The following is a 15,354-nucleotide window of genomic DNA, read 5'->3' as shown; positions in this document are numbered from 1 at the left end:
CTAGAAAAATTAGTAGATGCACCAAACATTGTCAAAATGCTCCACAGTTTGACAACATTTACTAAGGAGGTCCATGCGGGCCGGGAAACGGTCACCAGAGGCCTAGGAAGCTGAGCTGCACCACAATTTAGGCCAGATGTGCCAAAATAGGAATTTAATTGATTTTGCTCAAAATTGACCTCGGAGTTCGTGCTCAGGTGATTTTTACAGCAAGTGTCTGCGCTGTGAGGTTCACAGCCTTATAAGGAATGTTATCCCATTCATATAAATAAGGGTTTATGTATACAAGATCAATGCAAACGCCAGATTGACGATAGATGCACCAAAAAATACCCAATGGCGCCAAAAACCACAAAAATGCACCAAACTAAATTACGTTTTCTGACTGTGATTAGGATTTACCTGAGGGGTTGAAAGATTGTGCAATACAATTGCGCCAAACTCCACAAATACATGGTGAGCGCCCTAAAAAGTGCCAACCATTACCTATTTAGACCACATTTTCCTTGGTCTAATCTGCGCTTACTATTTGCTCCTGTTTTCTAACATTCAGCTTCTTAATTGTTTAGGAAACATCCGATATACAGAGGCCACACCCACATTCATGAGAATAAAAAGTTGGCATTCTTTTTTTTTTTTTTATTCCTTTTGGCGTAAATCAGTTGTAGATACTTGTAAAAATAGTACACCGTTTCCCAGCAGAACTTACACCACGAATCTAGCAGAAGAGACTTCCTAAATAAGCCCCATACTACTCAGAAGAGGATCAGAAGCAGGTTGAACTTTTCTTTTTTATTTTCTGGAGAACTTATTTTTTATGGGCAACGTGGGAAACTATAATGGATGATAGATTATAAGTCATGCATATTTATGGCTCAGATACTGATACGGTGTCATTACCAGCATTTACTGTCAGCTGTAAAATGATAATTACTGTCATAACGACCTGCTCAAATACATAGTATGTAAGGCTGTAAGACATATGTCCATCCAGTTCAGCCTATTAACCCGCAATGTTGATCCAGAGGAAGTAAAAAAAACAAAAAACAATGAGGTAGAGGCCAATTTTCCCCATTTAAGGGAAAAAACTTCCTTCCTGACTCCAATCTGGTAATTAGAATAATCCCCGGATCACCGACCCTTCTGAAGTTATTAATGATCAATACAGCCTCAAAAAATATTCAGCCGCATCTCCTATTTTTTTTTCACCGACGCTGGTAAAAGTTTCCATTTTTTTATGGACTTTTGGGCATTTCTTGACGGTTGGCCATCCTCATCAGAAGACCTGTGCTATATCTGATTGTTCAGTTTTCTACATTCTTGCCCCAGTTTTATGTCTTTCTAACTATATGATATCTTTTCTACCCCTTGTTTCAGGGGGCAGCATCTGAAGACGGTCGCCTAAACAGAGGGGACCAGATCATTGCCGTGAACGGACAGAGCTTGGAAGGTGTGACTCACGAGGAGGCAGTTGCTATTCTGAAAAGGACAAAAGGAACGGTTACTCTTACTGTGCTGTCCTGACCTTCCCGCTTGTCCGCCATCACCTTTCAGGATCCCTATGTGTGTCACCAGCACTTTCCCCTGTGAAAGTACATAAAGAAGTAGTTCCCCTACTATAGGTCAGCTGTGTCTGGGAGAAGGTTTACATAGCTGCTGTCGTTTATATTGTAGGGACAAGTGAATATGTTACAGCTTCTCCCGAACCATTCCTACAGGCCGGCTTCCAATAGCCCTTTCTTTAGCCACAAAGGAAGTATTTTAATAGTTTAGATCTACAATGCTTAGCACAAATGTGTGAAGAGCACGGGACTTGGCAACCCAAGAGGCGAAGAACAAATCTTTTGTAGGTTACTTCTATTTTTATTGTTGCCGTGTTTTTACTACTTTTATGTCTTTTACATCACTGCTTTGCTGCTATATAGCCTATGAACAAATGAATGTTTTGTGTTTTTGTGTGTCTGTCTCTACAAGTACACTGGACAAACTTAAGATTTATTTTACCATAGTTTAGTTATAAAATATAGCGCACGTGAACTTACGTAGGTATTGGGAAAACAGCGTTGCACAAGTGTGAATTAATATGGTGTAAAAAATGTGTATTTTATTTAGAAATAATGGAAGGCACAAATAGTTTCTTTTCCCCAAAATGGATTACGTTTTACATTGGGATTTAAGGATTCCAACTACTCCAACCCAGATATCACTCCGATATTACTGATATTTCCTCTATACTAGCAGTCTGCTGTGTAGATGTTGGCAATAATAAGGCAAACACTGTTCAGTTGCCTCATTCAACCCAACTGGGCATTGTGGTTTGATTACTTAATAATGGACCCTTCTTAAAGGGGTTTTCCTATTAATGATATTTAATCCATGTACATTGGATAGGGGATAAGTGTTGAATTACTGGGAGTCCGACCATCTGGATCCCTACTAAAGTTGAGCGAACATGTTGGTCTGAGCTTGATGCTTGTTTGAGTATTAGCCTACTTGATGGTGCGCGTTACTCGAGCGAGTACCACGCCGTGTTCGACCCCCTCCCCATTTTGACCCCTCCCCACATTACCACTTCCTGCTGTGACGTGAGAGAGAGAGAGAAAAAAAAAGCTTTGCACCCTTCAGGTGAATTGCAAAAATGCTCGGGTCTCCCATTAACTTCAATGGGGTTCGTTACTCGAATAGAGCTCTCAAATATTGCGAAAAGCTCGACTCGAATAACTAGCACCCGAGCATTTTGGTGCTCGCTCATCTCTAATCCCTACCAATCCTGAAATCCGTGCTTCCTGAATGCTCTATGAGAATGCAGCAATGGTATGCCTGCATGGTCCTGCACCATTCTCTTCCATCGGATGTTTATCCTCTATCCATTTTATGGTGGGAAATCCCTTTTAATGTATTATATTTGGGACATTTCATGGTCTACGTTTTATTCCTAACCATATTGCTATTGGGTACCTTTAAAACTAACTTGTTTCTACAGTTCCAGGCAAGTTATATAAATTCGCTTGTGTGATGTGGAATGGGGCAAAACGCTGCAGTGATAGCTGGTTTTATAGAGTATGTGTGAGATACAGTATATATGGAGTGACAACTTGGGGGTTAGTCAGCTCACTGGATTGCCATCTTTCTGGGTACGATGGTTGGCACGGACAAGAAATTTATTGCAAGACACTGGATTCTGGTCGAAACCTGGCTTCTGCCAACTTTATTCACTTCAGTGCAAGAACATCAGAATGAAACCCTGGCTGTGTGGCCACTTCCGAACATGTAGCGTCTCTCACTAACCAGGTGTAAGGCCCACCGCGTATACAGCAGAATCACATTTGAGGTGGGTCTCTACCCTTTTTTGCTCTCTCATAGGCCTTCGACACAGCTTGTCTTTCCCTGGACTGGGAACGGTTCCTGAGAGCATCACACCTTCCTTGGTAGAGGTGACTCCTCTCAGGGCTCATGAGACAGTCCAAGTGTTGGGCTTCATATATTTCCAACCACTTTTCTCTGCGCAGCACAGACTACCTCTCTGTTTTTCCTAATTTATAGTGTAAAAAAAAAAATTAAATATTTTTTTTTTCAACGTATTTCAGCATCATTTTGCCTCATACCACAACATACATGTAGATGTACATCCAGCACTGCACTCTTTCCGATTAACTGAGCTTTATTCGAACAATGATGCGATGGTAGATCTCATGCTTTTTGTGTATCCAATTGGATAAAGCTCTGTTTTTACTGAAACAAGTTCAATGCTGGTTTTCATTCTGTCTTTACGTGGGAGGATTCCTTCATCTCTGTGCATGCACCGAGCCAACTGCATGTAATTATGCTGAGGGGGTTGCAGAATGGGTTTGGTGTGCTCTGTTATACATGGACTGTAAGACTGGTTAAATCTGTCATACTTAAATGAGTTTTCAGGCGTGTACTACTTATTAACGATCATCAGGAAGGGTCATCAATAGTTGAACAGTGGAGGACTGACGCTCAGGAACCCTGTCGATCAACTGTTGGCCTGACAGTGCAGGAAACGGACAGCTTTGTCTACAGTGCAGTGGCCCAGGTTGGTATTGCAGGCACAGCTCCAACTGTGTTCAATGGAAGCTGTGCCTGCAATACCAGTCCAGGCCTTTGCAATGTGAACAGAGCTGACTACTTCCGACTCTGTCTATAGTGATGGTCGTCCTGGCAAACGGTTGATTAGCAGGATTTCCAAGTGTCGGACTCCTGACAATCGACTATCCTGAAAACTAGTAAAGTCCTGGAAAACCCCTTTAAATTTAAACAGAATTCAATCACTTAAAACTTTGCATTCGCCAACATTTTGTGCAGCATTTACAAGAAATAAAAACCAGCATGTGATACTGAGGACAATACAGATATGGCCCCCGCCAGCATGTATGTGAATGTGAGGAACCTGGCAAAGTTGGTTCTTAATCATAAGTGATTTGAGAAAGTGTTTTGCAGAAAGTAAAATAAGAAATCTTTTCAGTATTAAAAATGAGAATGCTTTTAAGACAATAGAGAAGTCTCGGCACCTACTCAGTGTGTAGTTCTGTGGGGGGCGAGGCTCGGAGCCGGCAAAGTCAGATCCCCAGTGTCATTTGTTAAGTGTCAGATTTCTCCCGGGAACAATCACAATCTTTGTACTGTACATTGGGGAATGTCAAGGATTTATACATATCTTATCGGAAACGCCTAACACTAACCTTCATTTTCTGAATGTCTCAGCCTGTGGGCTTCTGAGGATCGGGTTCTCTGCTTCTGTAACGTTACTAAATAACCTAAACTATCCTGTAACATAGTTTGAAATATCTAAGCGCTATAGCTACACCTTGTATGTATTTTATTTGTATTGTCTAAAACAATCTATATTTACTGAAAAAGTATCCTCTACCACCAGTCATAGCACAGTATGAAGACACATCAGATTTTAGTAAACTTTAAAAAAAAAATTAAAACTTTGCATACATTTTTTTACCCTTTAACATTCTACTTTTTTGGATTAAATATTCTGTGCTGATTATTTTCTTCCTATAGCTTCATAGTAAGTCAGAGCTCCATAAACCCCCTGCACAGATATAGAGTTCACACTAAGCTGCCTTGGGTTTGAGAGTGGACTTCACGTTAAGGAATTTCCTGACCTGAAAGAGATTGATACATGCAGGTAGACTAACCCACCATGGATGGAACTGTAGAAGATGTAAAGATGTTTTTTTTTAATGATCCACGATCTGAAGGGCTTCCTCGCTTTTACTAGCTCGGATTTCTTGGGTTCTAGTCTTTGCTGACTTATTGAAAGGAACCTGTGATCACTTTTGTGTCCATAAAACAGTTGACACCAGTAGACAATGCAGTAATTGGACTTTCAAAATGTATTTTGTTAAACTTATTAATGAGGGCATACCTTTTAAAAAGAAGGTATAACTTTCCCCATGTCGCGTATTAATTCCTGGCTAGTAGACTAGAAGGTGGGTTGGGACCGCCTATCCTGGCCAAATCACGTTCCCCAAGGCCACCCCTCTCTGGCACTATGATATGAAGACTGTAGGAGACGTCATCCACATGCTGCTCAAAAGCGGTACCGCAGATTATAGATCAGTGAGTGATAAGTGACGCATGCGCAGTTTAGGTTGGTGAATCTGCCCATAAAAAGGCCGGATGAACCGCGCAGGCACTGGTACAGGATCTTCCAGCACATACACAGTCTCCTGTGTCATCCACAGCAGAGTGGGGCGGCGTTAAAAGACGTAGTCCCTCCAGGAGCAACAGTCCATCCGGACTGCTTGCCTGGAACTACCATGCGGGGTGGGAAAATGTTATACCTTCTTTTTAGGTTAGCAAAAAGTTTAACAGAATACATTTTGAAAAATACATATAACTGGTTTAGGCATTTTTTATAAATGCAGAAGTGATGACCGGCTCCCTTCAGCCTGGCTCCATAGTGCTGCCTAGGATTGTATTTTCTTTGCTTTTAACCAGTGAAAGAGATCCAGAGGTCTTCTGCCTCTATTCTTTAAAAGGGGTAAAAAAAAAGTGAAATGCTTACAAAGTGCAGTATTGACCAGTTTCATTTTATATGTTGATTTTGAATTCCTACTAGCTGACTGTAGCTGAAATCTCATGTATTCTCAAACTATAGAAAGACTTAAGAAATGTGCATACTGGAGGATTCCTTAGAGAACCTCGGGGTCATTCTGAATGGCCATTGAAGCACCAAATGTTACATCACAGATGTAGACCCTGTGGATTTTCAAGGGTGTGTTTTTCTTTCAGCTGTTGAGGGGTTAAGAAAATAAGTACATTTAGTACTCGGAGAGTATAATGTGATTTACCCAAATACCTTACAATTAGTCCCTCAGCAGCCAAATTTCACCTTTCTTTTAACATCAAGCAGCATTAAGACATTGGACTTCAGAAACTGTGTACAAGCATTTCAAACGTTAAATCCACACAAGCTGATAAATATCATTGTCTGTAGCACCTGTAGAGGCTTCATACACATGGCTGCATTTGGGGGTCATTTCATGTGCCTTTGATCGTACATAGACGCACAGGATATTTCCCTAAACGGATTCCATGAGAATCCATGATGAGAAAAGAAAGTCTTGTGACACGCTTTCTGGCATGCCGTAATACAGAAGCATTGTACCCTAGTAGCGTTTTTTTTTCTAAAGGGGATTAAGGTGTCTTTTAAAAGGCAGCATTCTGTACTGCATGGAGCGTCTACAGCTCCATACTGTGAACCTGCAGTACAGTCCATGCATCGCCATATGCCTCTGTGCTCGAACTGCCACATGCATGAGCTCTAACATTGTAAAAGTGTTGTCTAGAAGCCCACTATTATGTCTGACATCTTCCTACATTCTGATTGAAGCTTGTGCAGCTCCTTCAGTTACAAGTGTTTTTAGAAAGTCTGTACGGTCACCAGGTTCAGTGGGTTGAATGAGAATACCGTACAAGAGTGTTGATGTCTACTTGACTTAAAGCAAGTTTCTGCCTTTTTTTCCATCATGTCGTTTTTAGGTCCAAAATTTAGTGCTGATGAATTTCTTAATCTACGGTTCAGAGTTCCCAATCCCATCTGTAGATGTACATTTGATATAAAAAAGCATTTTGGCTGCCCGCAGTCACCACTAGAGGGAGCCAGGCCTGCACATTGCATTCTTTCGGAGTTTAATGCACAACTCCTGAGTTCCCTGTAGTGGAAGCTGCCATGCTATGTACTGTATATCTCAATACAGGGGATTTGAAGCTTGATAGAATTATCAACCCCAAATGCTATTAAAGGTATTAAGAAGTTAGAACAAAATGTTGAATACCTCCTTTTTAAATGTGAAGAGGTTCAAGTGTGGACGTTCCTTTTTAAGGTGGTATTTGATCTACCTGTCATGTTATATAGATTCAGAACCGAGTGTCTTGAGTCTTCACTTACCTGGATTATCCAAATATACCTACAGTGTTATTACTTGTTCCATTCTTCAGTGGGGATCCCAGCAGGGGAGTTGAAGGTCTCTTGTGGAGATATTCCATTTGACATTATAATACCCGTGTAACTTTTTCTACAAAATGTATTTTATTAGTTGCCGTACTCCGTCTTGTTTGTTCTGTATAACATTACACACGTTCTTTAGTTGTCACTTTAAGCCTTTGTTGAAATGAAAATGAATTGTACAGATATTTTCTTACTACTGTCACGTTAAACACTAAGAAACCTGTTTGCTTTATTTAGATAACAATAAAGATACATTTAGACTTGACGTTTCTGTGATTTCTGAAGAGTATTGCCTTTTATTCTTTGTTCATACGAATAGATAATTCCATCTGAATGTTCTAGAATAAAGGTCTACTTTTACTATATGACATATATTTTTAGTTCTCAGGATAGGATGATTATTTTACTTGGGCAACAACCTAAGTGATTTTTTTTTCACCTACTCAAACACTGGTACATAGAAATAGTTGATTACTGGCAAGTGCCGCTAACTCTTTTTCTTCCTGTGCAAGCTTCTGTATTATTTGACAGGTGAGTTGCGGCAGTCAGCAGGGGGGGGGGGGGGGGGGCGGGGGCGAGAAGGAGAGAGAGATCTCCCATCCGTTCCTCCCCGCTCTCCCCCGCAGCTCCCCGCTGCAGGCAGCCGAATCTTTGCTCCCGAGCGGGCAGGTACTCGCTAAGGGCAATGCTCGATCGAGCAATTGCCCTTAGCGAGTATACTCGCTCATCTCTAGTGCCAATGGGTACCCATGTTCAGATGCCTAATAAGCTGCCTGTTAGATTTAATATAGGGCTCTGTTCACACTATTGTAATGTGCGGTTGACCTTTCTGTCCCGAGGTTCGATAAAAATGGCAATCAAACCGAACACTGGATGGAACAAAAAGCTTTATTGTGTTTAAACAGAAACCGTTTTGGTATTTGTTTCACCTGTTTTCCATTCCTTTCCTGCATTTTTAGAAGACAGAATTGTGTATTGACTACCCAAATGCTGGAAGATTTTAAGGAAAAAAAGCTATTTAATCTTATAAGAATGTCCTAAAAATAGGAGTATTGCAAGGTGGAAAGAATTTTCTCCCAGACCAACCAGTTGGATCCAAGAAGCATCTGATATTCTCATAAATTGTGACAAACCATGCCCTAGATAATATAATATAATCCCTTCCTACAAATATTCTACATATGATACCTGCATGACTATTATTATTACCTGTTTATGCATCACAATTACTTCCTCTCTGAAGGATCTCTGAGTTATATACAGTTGCATGTAGAACTGCTCTGAAGCCCTGAGCTCACTGTGAAAGCATCTCATTTACTCTTCACTCTTGGATTATGCCACTGCATGGGAAAGAAGCCTCTTAAGTAAAACAGACTATGATAACCTAAAGGGGTTGTCCCGCGGCAGCAAGTGGGGTTATACACTTCTGTATGGCCATTTTAATGCACTTTGTAATATACATCGTGCATTAAATATGAGCCATACAGAAGTTATACACTTACCCACTCCGTTGCTGGCGTCTCCGTCTCCATGGCTCCGACTAATTTCTGTATCTTGAGCCTTCTTTAGACGGGCTTGCGCTGTCCGGTCTTCTGCTCTGTTGAATGGGGCCGCTCCGGCGTGCTCGTGCCGGAGAGCTGGTCTGCGCTTGGTCATCGTAGCGCCGCCTCCGTCACGTGGTGCCGATCAGCCAATTAGGTGGCTGTAATCGGCAGTGGACCGCCAAACAGGAGAAGATAATCCACGGTGCACCATGGGAGAAAACCGCAGTGCACCTTGGGAAAGGACCGGCGGCCATCTTTAAAAGAAGAAAAGAAGAAACTGCTCGAACGGGGATGCAGGTAAGCGATTTTTTTTTTTAAAATAACAAAGGGATTGTTTTTTAACGGGGCACAATGTGGGGGTATGTAGAAAAAAATTTTTTGATTTCGCCGCGGGACAACCCCTTAAATTTCTGCTAAGCCATCTAAGTAGACAAAAACTAGCAATAAAAGTTCAATAAACTAACAAGCTCAGTGACTTTCAATTTAACTGTCTTAGGGTCCTTTTAGACGAGCCGATTGTTTGAATGAGCGAGTGACGTCACCACTCGCTTGTTTGCTCTTGTGCAGCTTGTGTAGATGGGCAAATGCATTGCTGGTCCGTTCAAATGAGAATCATTCAGTCTTTTGCATTCGCTGTATAAGTGAATGAGGCAGACTGAACAAGCGCTGTATAAACCAAACCACAAGTGAATGTGCTAACGATGGTTTTTGTGTCTGCATTAAGTGAAGGACGAACGAAAAGTGAACAATTCTCATTCATCATTGGCTCGTGTTCAGACCAATTATGGATCACTTTCGCTCAATGAACAATTTTTTGAATGATAATCATTCTGTCTAAAAGCACCCTCAGACTTGTCAGAGAAGTGGCATGCTATCAGATTTCTCTCTGCCTGTTGATGTGGCCGGTTGTGGTGAAACCTCAGCCAGGCTCTACAAGATGATATAGGTTGTGGGACTAAGCTGCTGAGCATTTGTGACCACCAGAGTGGACGTATTTGAGAGGGAGTCGAAAGAACTCTAGGGAGCACCATATCAAGTACATTGATATTTCATTGTATTGGACTTCCTTTTAGTCTTGAGAACCACAAAAATTTGTTGCGGCATATATTTCACTAGGTGTTGAAATCCTTCTTTAGGAATATTGGCCCATGTGGACAAGAGAGCATCTTGCAGTTGCCACAAATTACATAGACGTACCAATATGCTCTGAACAACTGATGATAAGGGTTCATTAAGTCATGCCGCTTGCGTGCCCCCCACTCCTCCCCTCCAATCAGCAGAGCACAACATGAATCTCAATTTATCTGATCATGCAATGTTTTTCCAATGCGTGGTGATCCCACTGGAGTCTTTTCTTTCTATTTGCACTAGATAGCAATAGCACTTGAAATGGTCATCTGCTGTTCTAGTCCATCCATGCTAACGACTGAGACGTTGTGTCTTCAGACAACTTAGCTGGAGCAAGAGCTTTGTATTTGGCTGCATTTCGCTTCACTATCCAATGCCTTTGCTTCAAAATGGTTCTGGACATCCTCATCGGAACCCTTTTGTTGATGTGTTGTTTACATCCACAGTATCCTTTTTTGAAGATCTATTTTACCTTTAATTACACCATTTTTGATGTACGTTTAGAAACGTTGCATGAGAAAACCCCACAAGGTTGTTAGATTTTGAAATACTGGCCTTGTTCATATTACAGTGGTTGGGTTAAGAGATTCATTTGTTCCGTGACGGAGCTCTTAACCCAAAACACTTATAAATCAAATCAATTTTCCCCATTGAAATGAATGAAAAAACCATTAATCCATTCTGGATCGCGAAGCTCTCCCACCGATTTCAATGGGGATAGCGTTGCCCCATTGAAAGCAAAAGGATGCCAGCACCCCACATTGATTTTTCAGGGAGGGGCTTTAAATATAAGGTGTTCCCTGAAAATCATCCCTAGCTGTAGTAAAAAAAAAAAAAAAAAAAAAAATTAAAAAGTATATACTCACCTGTCTGCCGGGGCTCAGGTGCGTCTAGCCACTGCTTGTTTTCCCTGCACTGCTCTGAAGCTTTTCAGCAGGTGGGGATTAAAAATGCAGGGAGGACAAGCTGCGGCTAGACACACCTGAGCAGCTGCAGACAGGTGAGTGTATATTTTTTTTACTACAGCTAGGGATGATTTTCAGGGAAGGGCTTATATTTAAGCCCTTTCCCAAAAATCACTGCAGGGATTGCAGGCAGCAGCGGTGGCCCCATTGAGAGCAAGGCTTGTAACCCAAGTTTTTGCTCTTAAATCAGAGCAAAAATTCGGGAGAGAGCCTGCTCTCAAGTCAAGCTTGTAAGCTGAGGCGCTCTTAACCCAAGGTATCACTGTACTTGGATCACGTACTTTCTCCAGATGTGCAAAAATGAAACAAAATCACATAACCCTTTCCAGATATAAATCACCTGTGTTCCTTTAATAAGTTTTTCTGTCAACTACAGATAGATGGTGGATGTGTGATTTTAACCATTTAAAGACCAGCAATTGCTCAAATGTTCCTTTTTCATTTTTTCACACTTGTCAATAGCTATAACTTTATTTTCTGTCGACACCGGCATATGTGGGTTTGTGTTTTGTGAGATGAGCATTTTTTTTTTTTAATAATATTTAAAGGGGTGGTCTCGCGAAACCAAGTGGGGTTATACACTTCCGTATGGCCATATTAATGCACTTTGTAACGTACATTGTGCATTAAATATGAGCCATACAGAAGTTATTCCACTTACCTGCTCCGTTGCTAGCGTCCTCGTCTCCATGGTTCCGTCTAAATTCGCTGGCAGCTTGCTTTTTTAGACGCGCTTGCGCAGTCCGGTCTTCTCCATTCAGCACGAGCCGCTTCAGTGTGCTCCCCGCTACAGCTCTTCTGCGCATGCGCAGACGAGCTGTCACTGCTCGGGAGCGCGCTGAAGCGGCCATTCTGCACCATCCTCTGTTAGAGGAAGGTGCAGAAACTGGAGCTGCCCAGCGGAGAAGCCCAGCCCAGCCCAGCAGCCCCGAGAAGCCTCCCAGGTAAGTGATGGGTCGGGGGGGGGCTGCGCCGGGGGGGGGCTGCGCCGGGGGGGGGCTGTCGCTAGGCCGGGGGGGGCTGTCGCTAGGCCGGGGGAACTAGCGCTGGGCTCCGGAACCTAGCGCTGGGCTCCGGAACCTAGCGCTGGGCTCCGGGGCCTTCACCTGGGCTGAGGGTCTAGCGCTGGGGAGCCGGGGGCTAGCGCCGGTTACCTGCTGTCTGGTCGGCGGCTGCGGGGCGTCTGGTCGGCGGCTGCGATGCGTCCGGTTGCCATGGAGACACAGCTGGCGGCGTCTCGGGAGCGCGCACGTCGGGCTGCAGCGAGCGACGGGGAAAGAGCCGGCGGCCATCTTGAGGAAACTTTTATAAGTTGCTGAAACGCTGGAACGGTAAGTACAAACCAGCTAGAAATGTCATTTACAGGGGGGCTTTGTAATGTATGTTTAATGGGGGGGACTGGGCAAAAAAAAAAATTAACTGCTTCCTCGAGACATCTCCTTTAATGTATCATATTATTAGAAAAAAGTTAAAAGAAATGTAAATGGGGTGGAATTGAAAAAAATACACAATTTTGCCATTATTTGGGTTTTGTTTTTAACATATACATTGTACAGAAAAAAGTCCTGACCGGGGAGAAATGCCTGAAAGCAACGACTGGGAAAAAGACGCAGCGGAGCCGGACAACGCTTCTTAGGTGATGTATGTGGGGTTTTTTTTATCCTGCTAGGGCTTATTTTAGTGTTTGTACAGTAAGATTTCCTAGTGTAAAAGTTGCACCGCATGAAGACCGCGCTTTCATGCAACACATAGGAAGGCTCCATAGGGAAAGATGGGCTACAAAAAATCGTAAATCGCAGCTGTATAAAGCATGCTGCCATTTTTTAGTCTCGCAATGTCGCAGCCTACAAAACATCGCTCATGTGGAAGAACTCATAGGAAAGTATTGGCTCTACATACATGCGACTTGTAGCACCGGCGCATTGCGACAAAAATCATGAGAGAAAATCGTCTCTGTGGAAGCTGCCTTAATTCCATTTTTTTTAAGGAGACAGAGTACCCAAAAATACAATTCTGGTATTATGTATTATTTTTCCTATGACGTGTCTTTTACGGACAAGGTGATACCAATTGTTTAAACTCTTTAGGGCTCCTTTCCACGGTCGATTGTGCATTGCGTTACCCGCGGTGATAATAATCTGGCCTGGGTAACGCAGTGCACACTTTCCATAGCGTTACTATGTAAAGCGCAGCCTCCTGTCTGCGAGCAGAGAATCATAGCAATTCTCTGCTCGTGTAACTCAAATCGCAGCATGCCGTGATTCTCCGCGGTGAGCCTATCTGTCAGATAGGCTCACTGCAGAGAACTGCCAGTTCTCGCTGCCGCTCCCGGGTGGCGATATTTTTCAGCAACGGCCATGGACAGGGGGCCTTAACTGTGGACATGGAGTCTCACAGACCCCTCCCCATTCTAGATTTCCAAGAATCACATACTTCCCCGCGACCGATTGACTCAGTAGCTTTTGTTTTAGTTGTGAAAAGACCGATACGAGAGGAGGTTGCGTTGTCAGTCAAGACTGAAAAGTTGCTGCACTCCTTTATTATGTAACATTACTAAAAAATATAAATAAAAGTTGATTATTTCTACATGTTTTTTTTTATTATTTATAACCTGAAAGTTAATAAAAACAAATAACTCACATCCACAGTTGAAGGTTAAGCCCTGCCACAGAAGACCAAGCTTAATAGACTGCCATATATGGTGGCTCTGGGAGCCTTCGCTAGACTCTAGGCTGCCATATGAACATATCGGCACCCCATAATTGTGTTGTTTGGTGGGCCGATGGGGCACTTGAAGAATCTCCCCCCTTTTGGGTGGATGCTTAGACAGCAGTGGCATCTAAACCGTTAACGTTCGCTATCGTAGCTAGCTGCTTCAGGCAGGCGTCAGCTGTTAGAAACTTCTACCGTAGCCAGAAAATGATGATGATAGAACTACCAGAACAGCTAAGGGTTAACTTCTTTTAGCAAGAGGCACCTTTTGCTTCTCTCTAAATTGTTGTGACATCGGTGTGTCCTAATGATATTCCTGCATTATCATGCCAGTCTAATCACCAATTAATAAAGCTTTAGTATAAATGATAGAAACTGCTTCAGAATAGTCCATGAACTCGGTGATTCATTCCTAAGATTAGAAGACCTTTCAGGCGGATTTGCCAGCAATTTTTTTTGAAGCCTAGTGGAAAAAAAAAAACTTCAAATAATAGCTCTGAAATACTTCTGGAAAGCGATCAACTTTTCTTGGAGCCGAAGTAAAGACAACAATCTGGAATCTTGTTTGCTATTCTGCAAAAGTAATTTTTAAATATACGGTTCGGTTTTCCACATTAAATTCTATCGGTTTTAGATTTGCATTACAAAAGCCTCGAAGCGGATGAGCCGCAGTGTATTACTGTGCAGCGGCGGAGTCTCTGCTCTTTATTATGGGGGAAATGGAGTACTTTTAATTTTATACCCATTTGTTTTAATAGAAAAAATAATTTCAGCTTAAAGGGGGTTTTTACAGAATATTCTCACACTATGGCTACAATCACACCAGCGTGAATCTCATGCGAGTTTTGTGCTTTGTGAGACTCGCGCGAATATGAACTCCATTCTTTTGGATGGAGTCATATACAGACCCTCGTGTGACGAAGAGTGTTAAGGTAAGGTAGTAGAAATGCTGTCCTAAGCTCTCGCTCACGACCTGAGGGTTGTGAGTACAATCCCCGCATGGTTCAGATAGGCGGTTCAAGGTTGACTCAGCCTTCCATTCTTCTGAGGTCGGTAAAATGAGTACCCAGCTAGGTGGGGGATAAAAAAATAAAAATTACCTGAAAGCGCTGCGGAATATTTGGTGCTATACAAATAACAAGATTTATTTTTATTAACCCTTTCCAATCCACTGTGACGTCTAAAGACATTCTGATTGAAGGCTGTACAGCTCTGATGTCGGAAGACATCCGGCAGGGTATTCTTACGATATATCACTGGCCGCTCTGTTGTCAGGGGCCTCTCCAGCATGTCACACCACAGTACTGGCTCTAGCCAGCAGATGGCGCCATTGTATAATGGCAGAAAGAGAGAGCCCCATAGGAAACCCTGAATCCAAAATTGGATTGCAAAGGGTTAATGAGCGATTTTTTTATTTTATATTCTTTTCCCTCACAGCGCTGTATGTCCTATTTTTTGGTGGCCCTCAGATCACATCACCCATTGTTTTACACCTTGTTAAACACATTGCATGCCG

The 15,354-nt window shown here is 42.5% G+C and overlaps 1 protein-coding gene across 3 annotated transcripts in view; it reads left to right on the top strand.

Moving 5' to 3' along the window:
• MPDZ (multiple PDZ domain crumbs cell polarity complex component) overlaps window positions 1-7,754 on the top strand; it is a 136,836-nt gene extending 129,082 nt beyond the window's left edge. For all 3 annotated transcript variants that reach the window (XM_066604271.1, XM_066604270.1, XM_066604269.1), the window contains one exon: window positions 1,378-7,754. In XM_066604271.1, the coding sequence (XP_066460368.1) occupies window positions 1,378-1,524 (147 nt within the window). In that variant the 3' untranslated portion in view covers window positions 1,525-7,754. The remainder of the gene's footprint in view (window positions 1-1,377) is intronic.
• Window positions 7,755-15,354: the final 7,600 nt, after the last annotated feature.

The sequence above is a fragment of the Eleutherodactylus coqui genome, chromosome 5 (genome assembly GCF_035609145.1).
Source record: "Eleutherodactylus coqui strain aEleCoq1 chromosome 5, aEleCoq1.hap1, whole genome shotgun sequence".
Classification (NCBI taxonomy): Eukaryota; Metazoa; Chordata; class Amphibia; order Anura; family Eleutherodactylidae; genus Eleutherodactylus; species Eleutherodactylus coqui.
The sequence above is the reverse complement of the archived record's forward strand: the minus strand, read 5'-3'. Positions and strand labels throughout refer to the sequence as shown.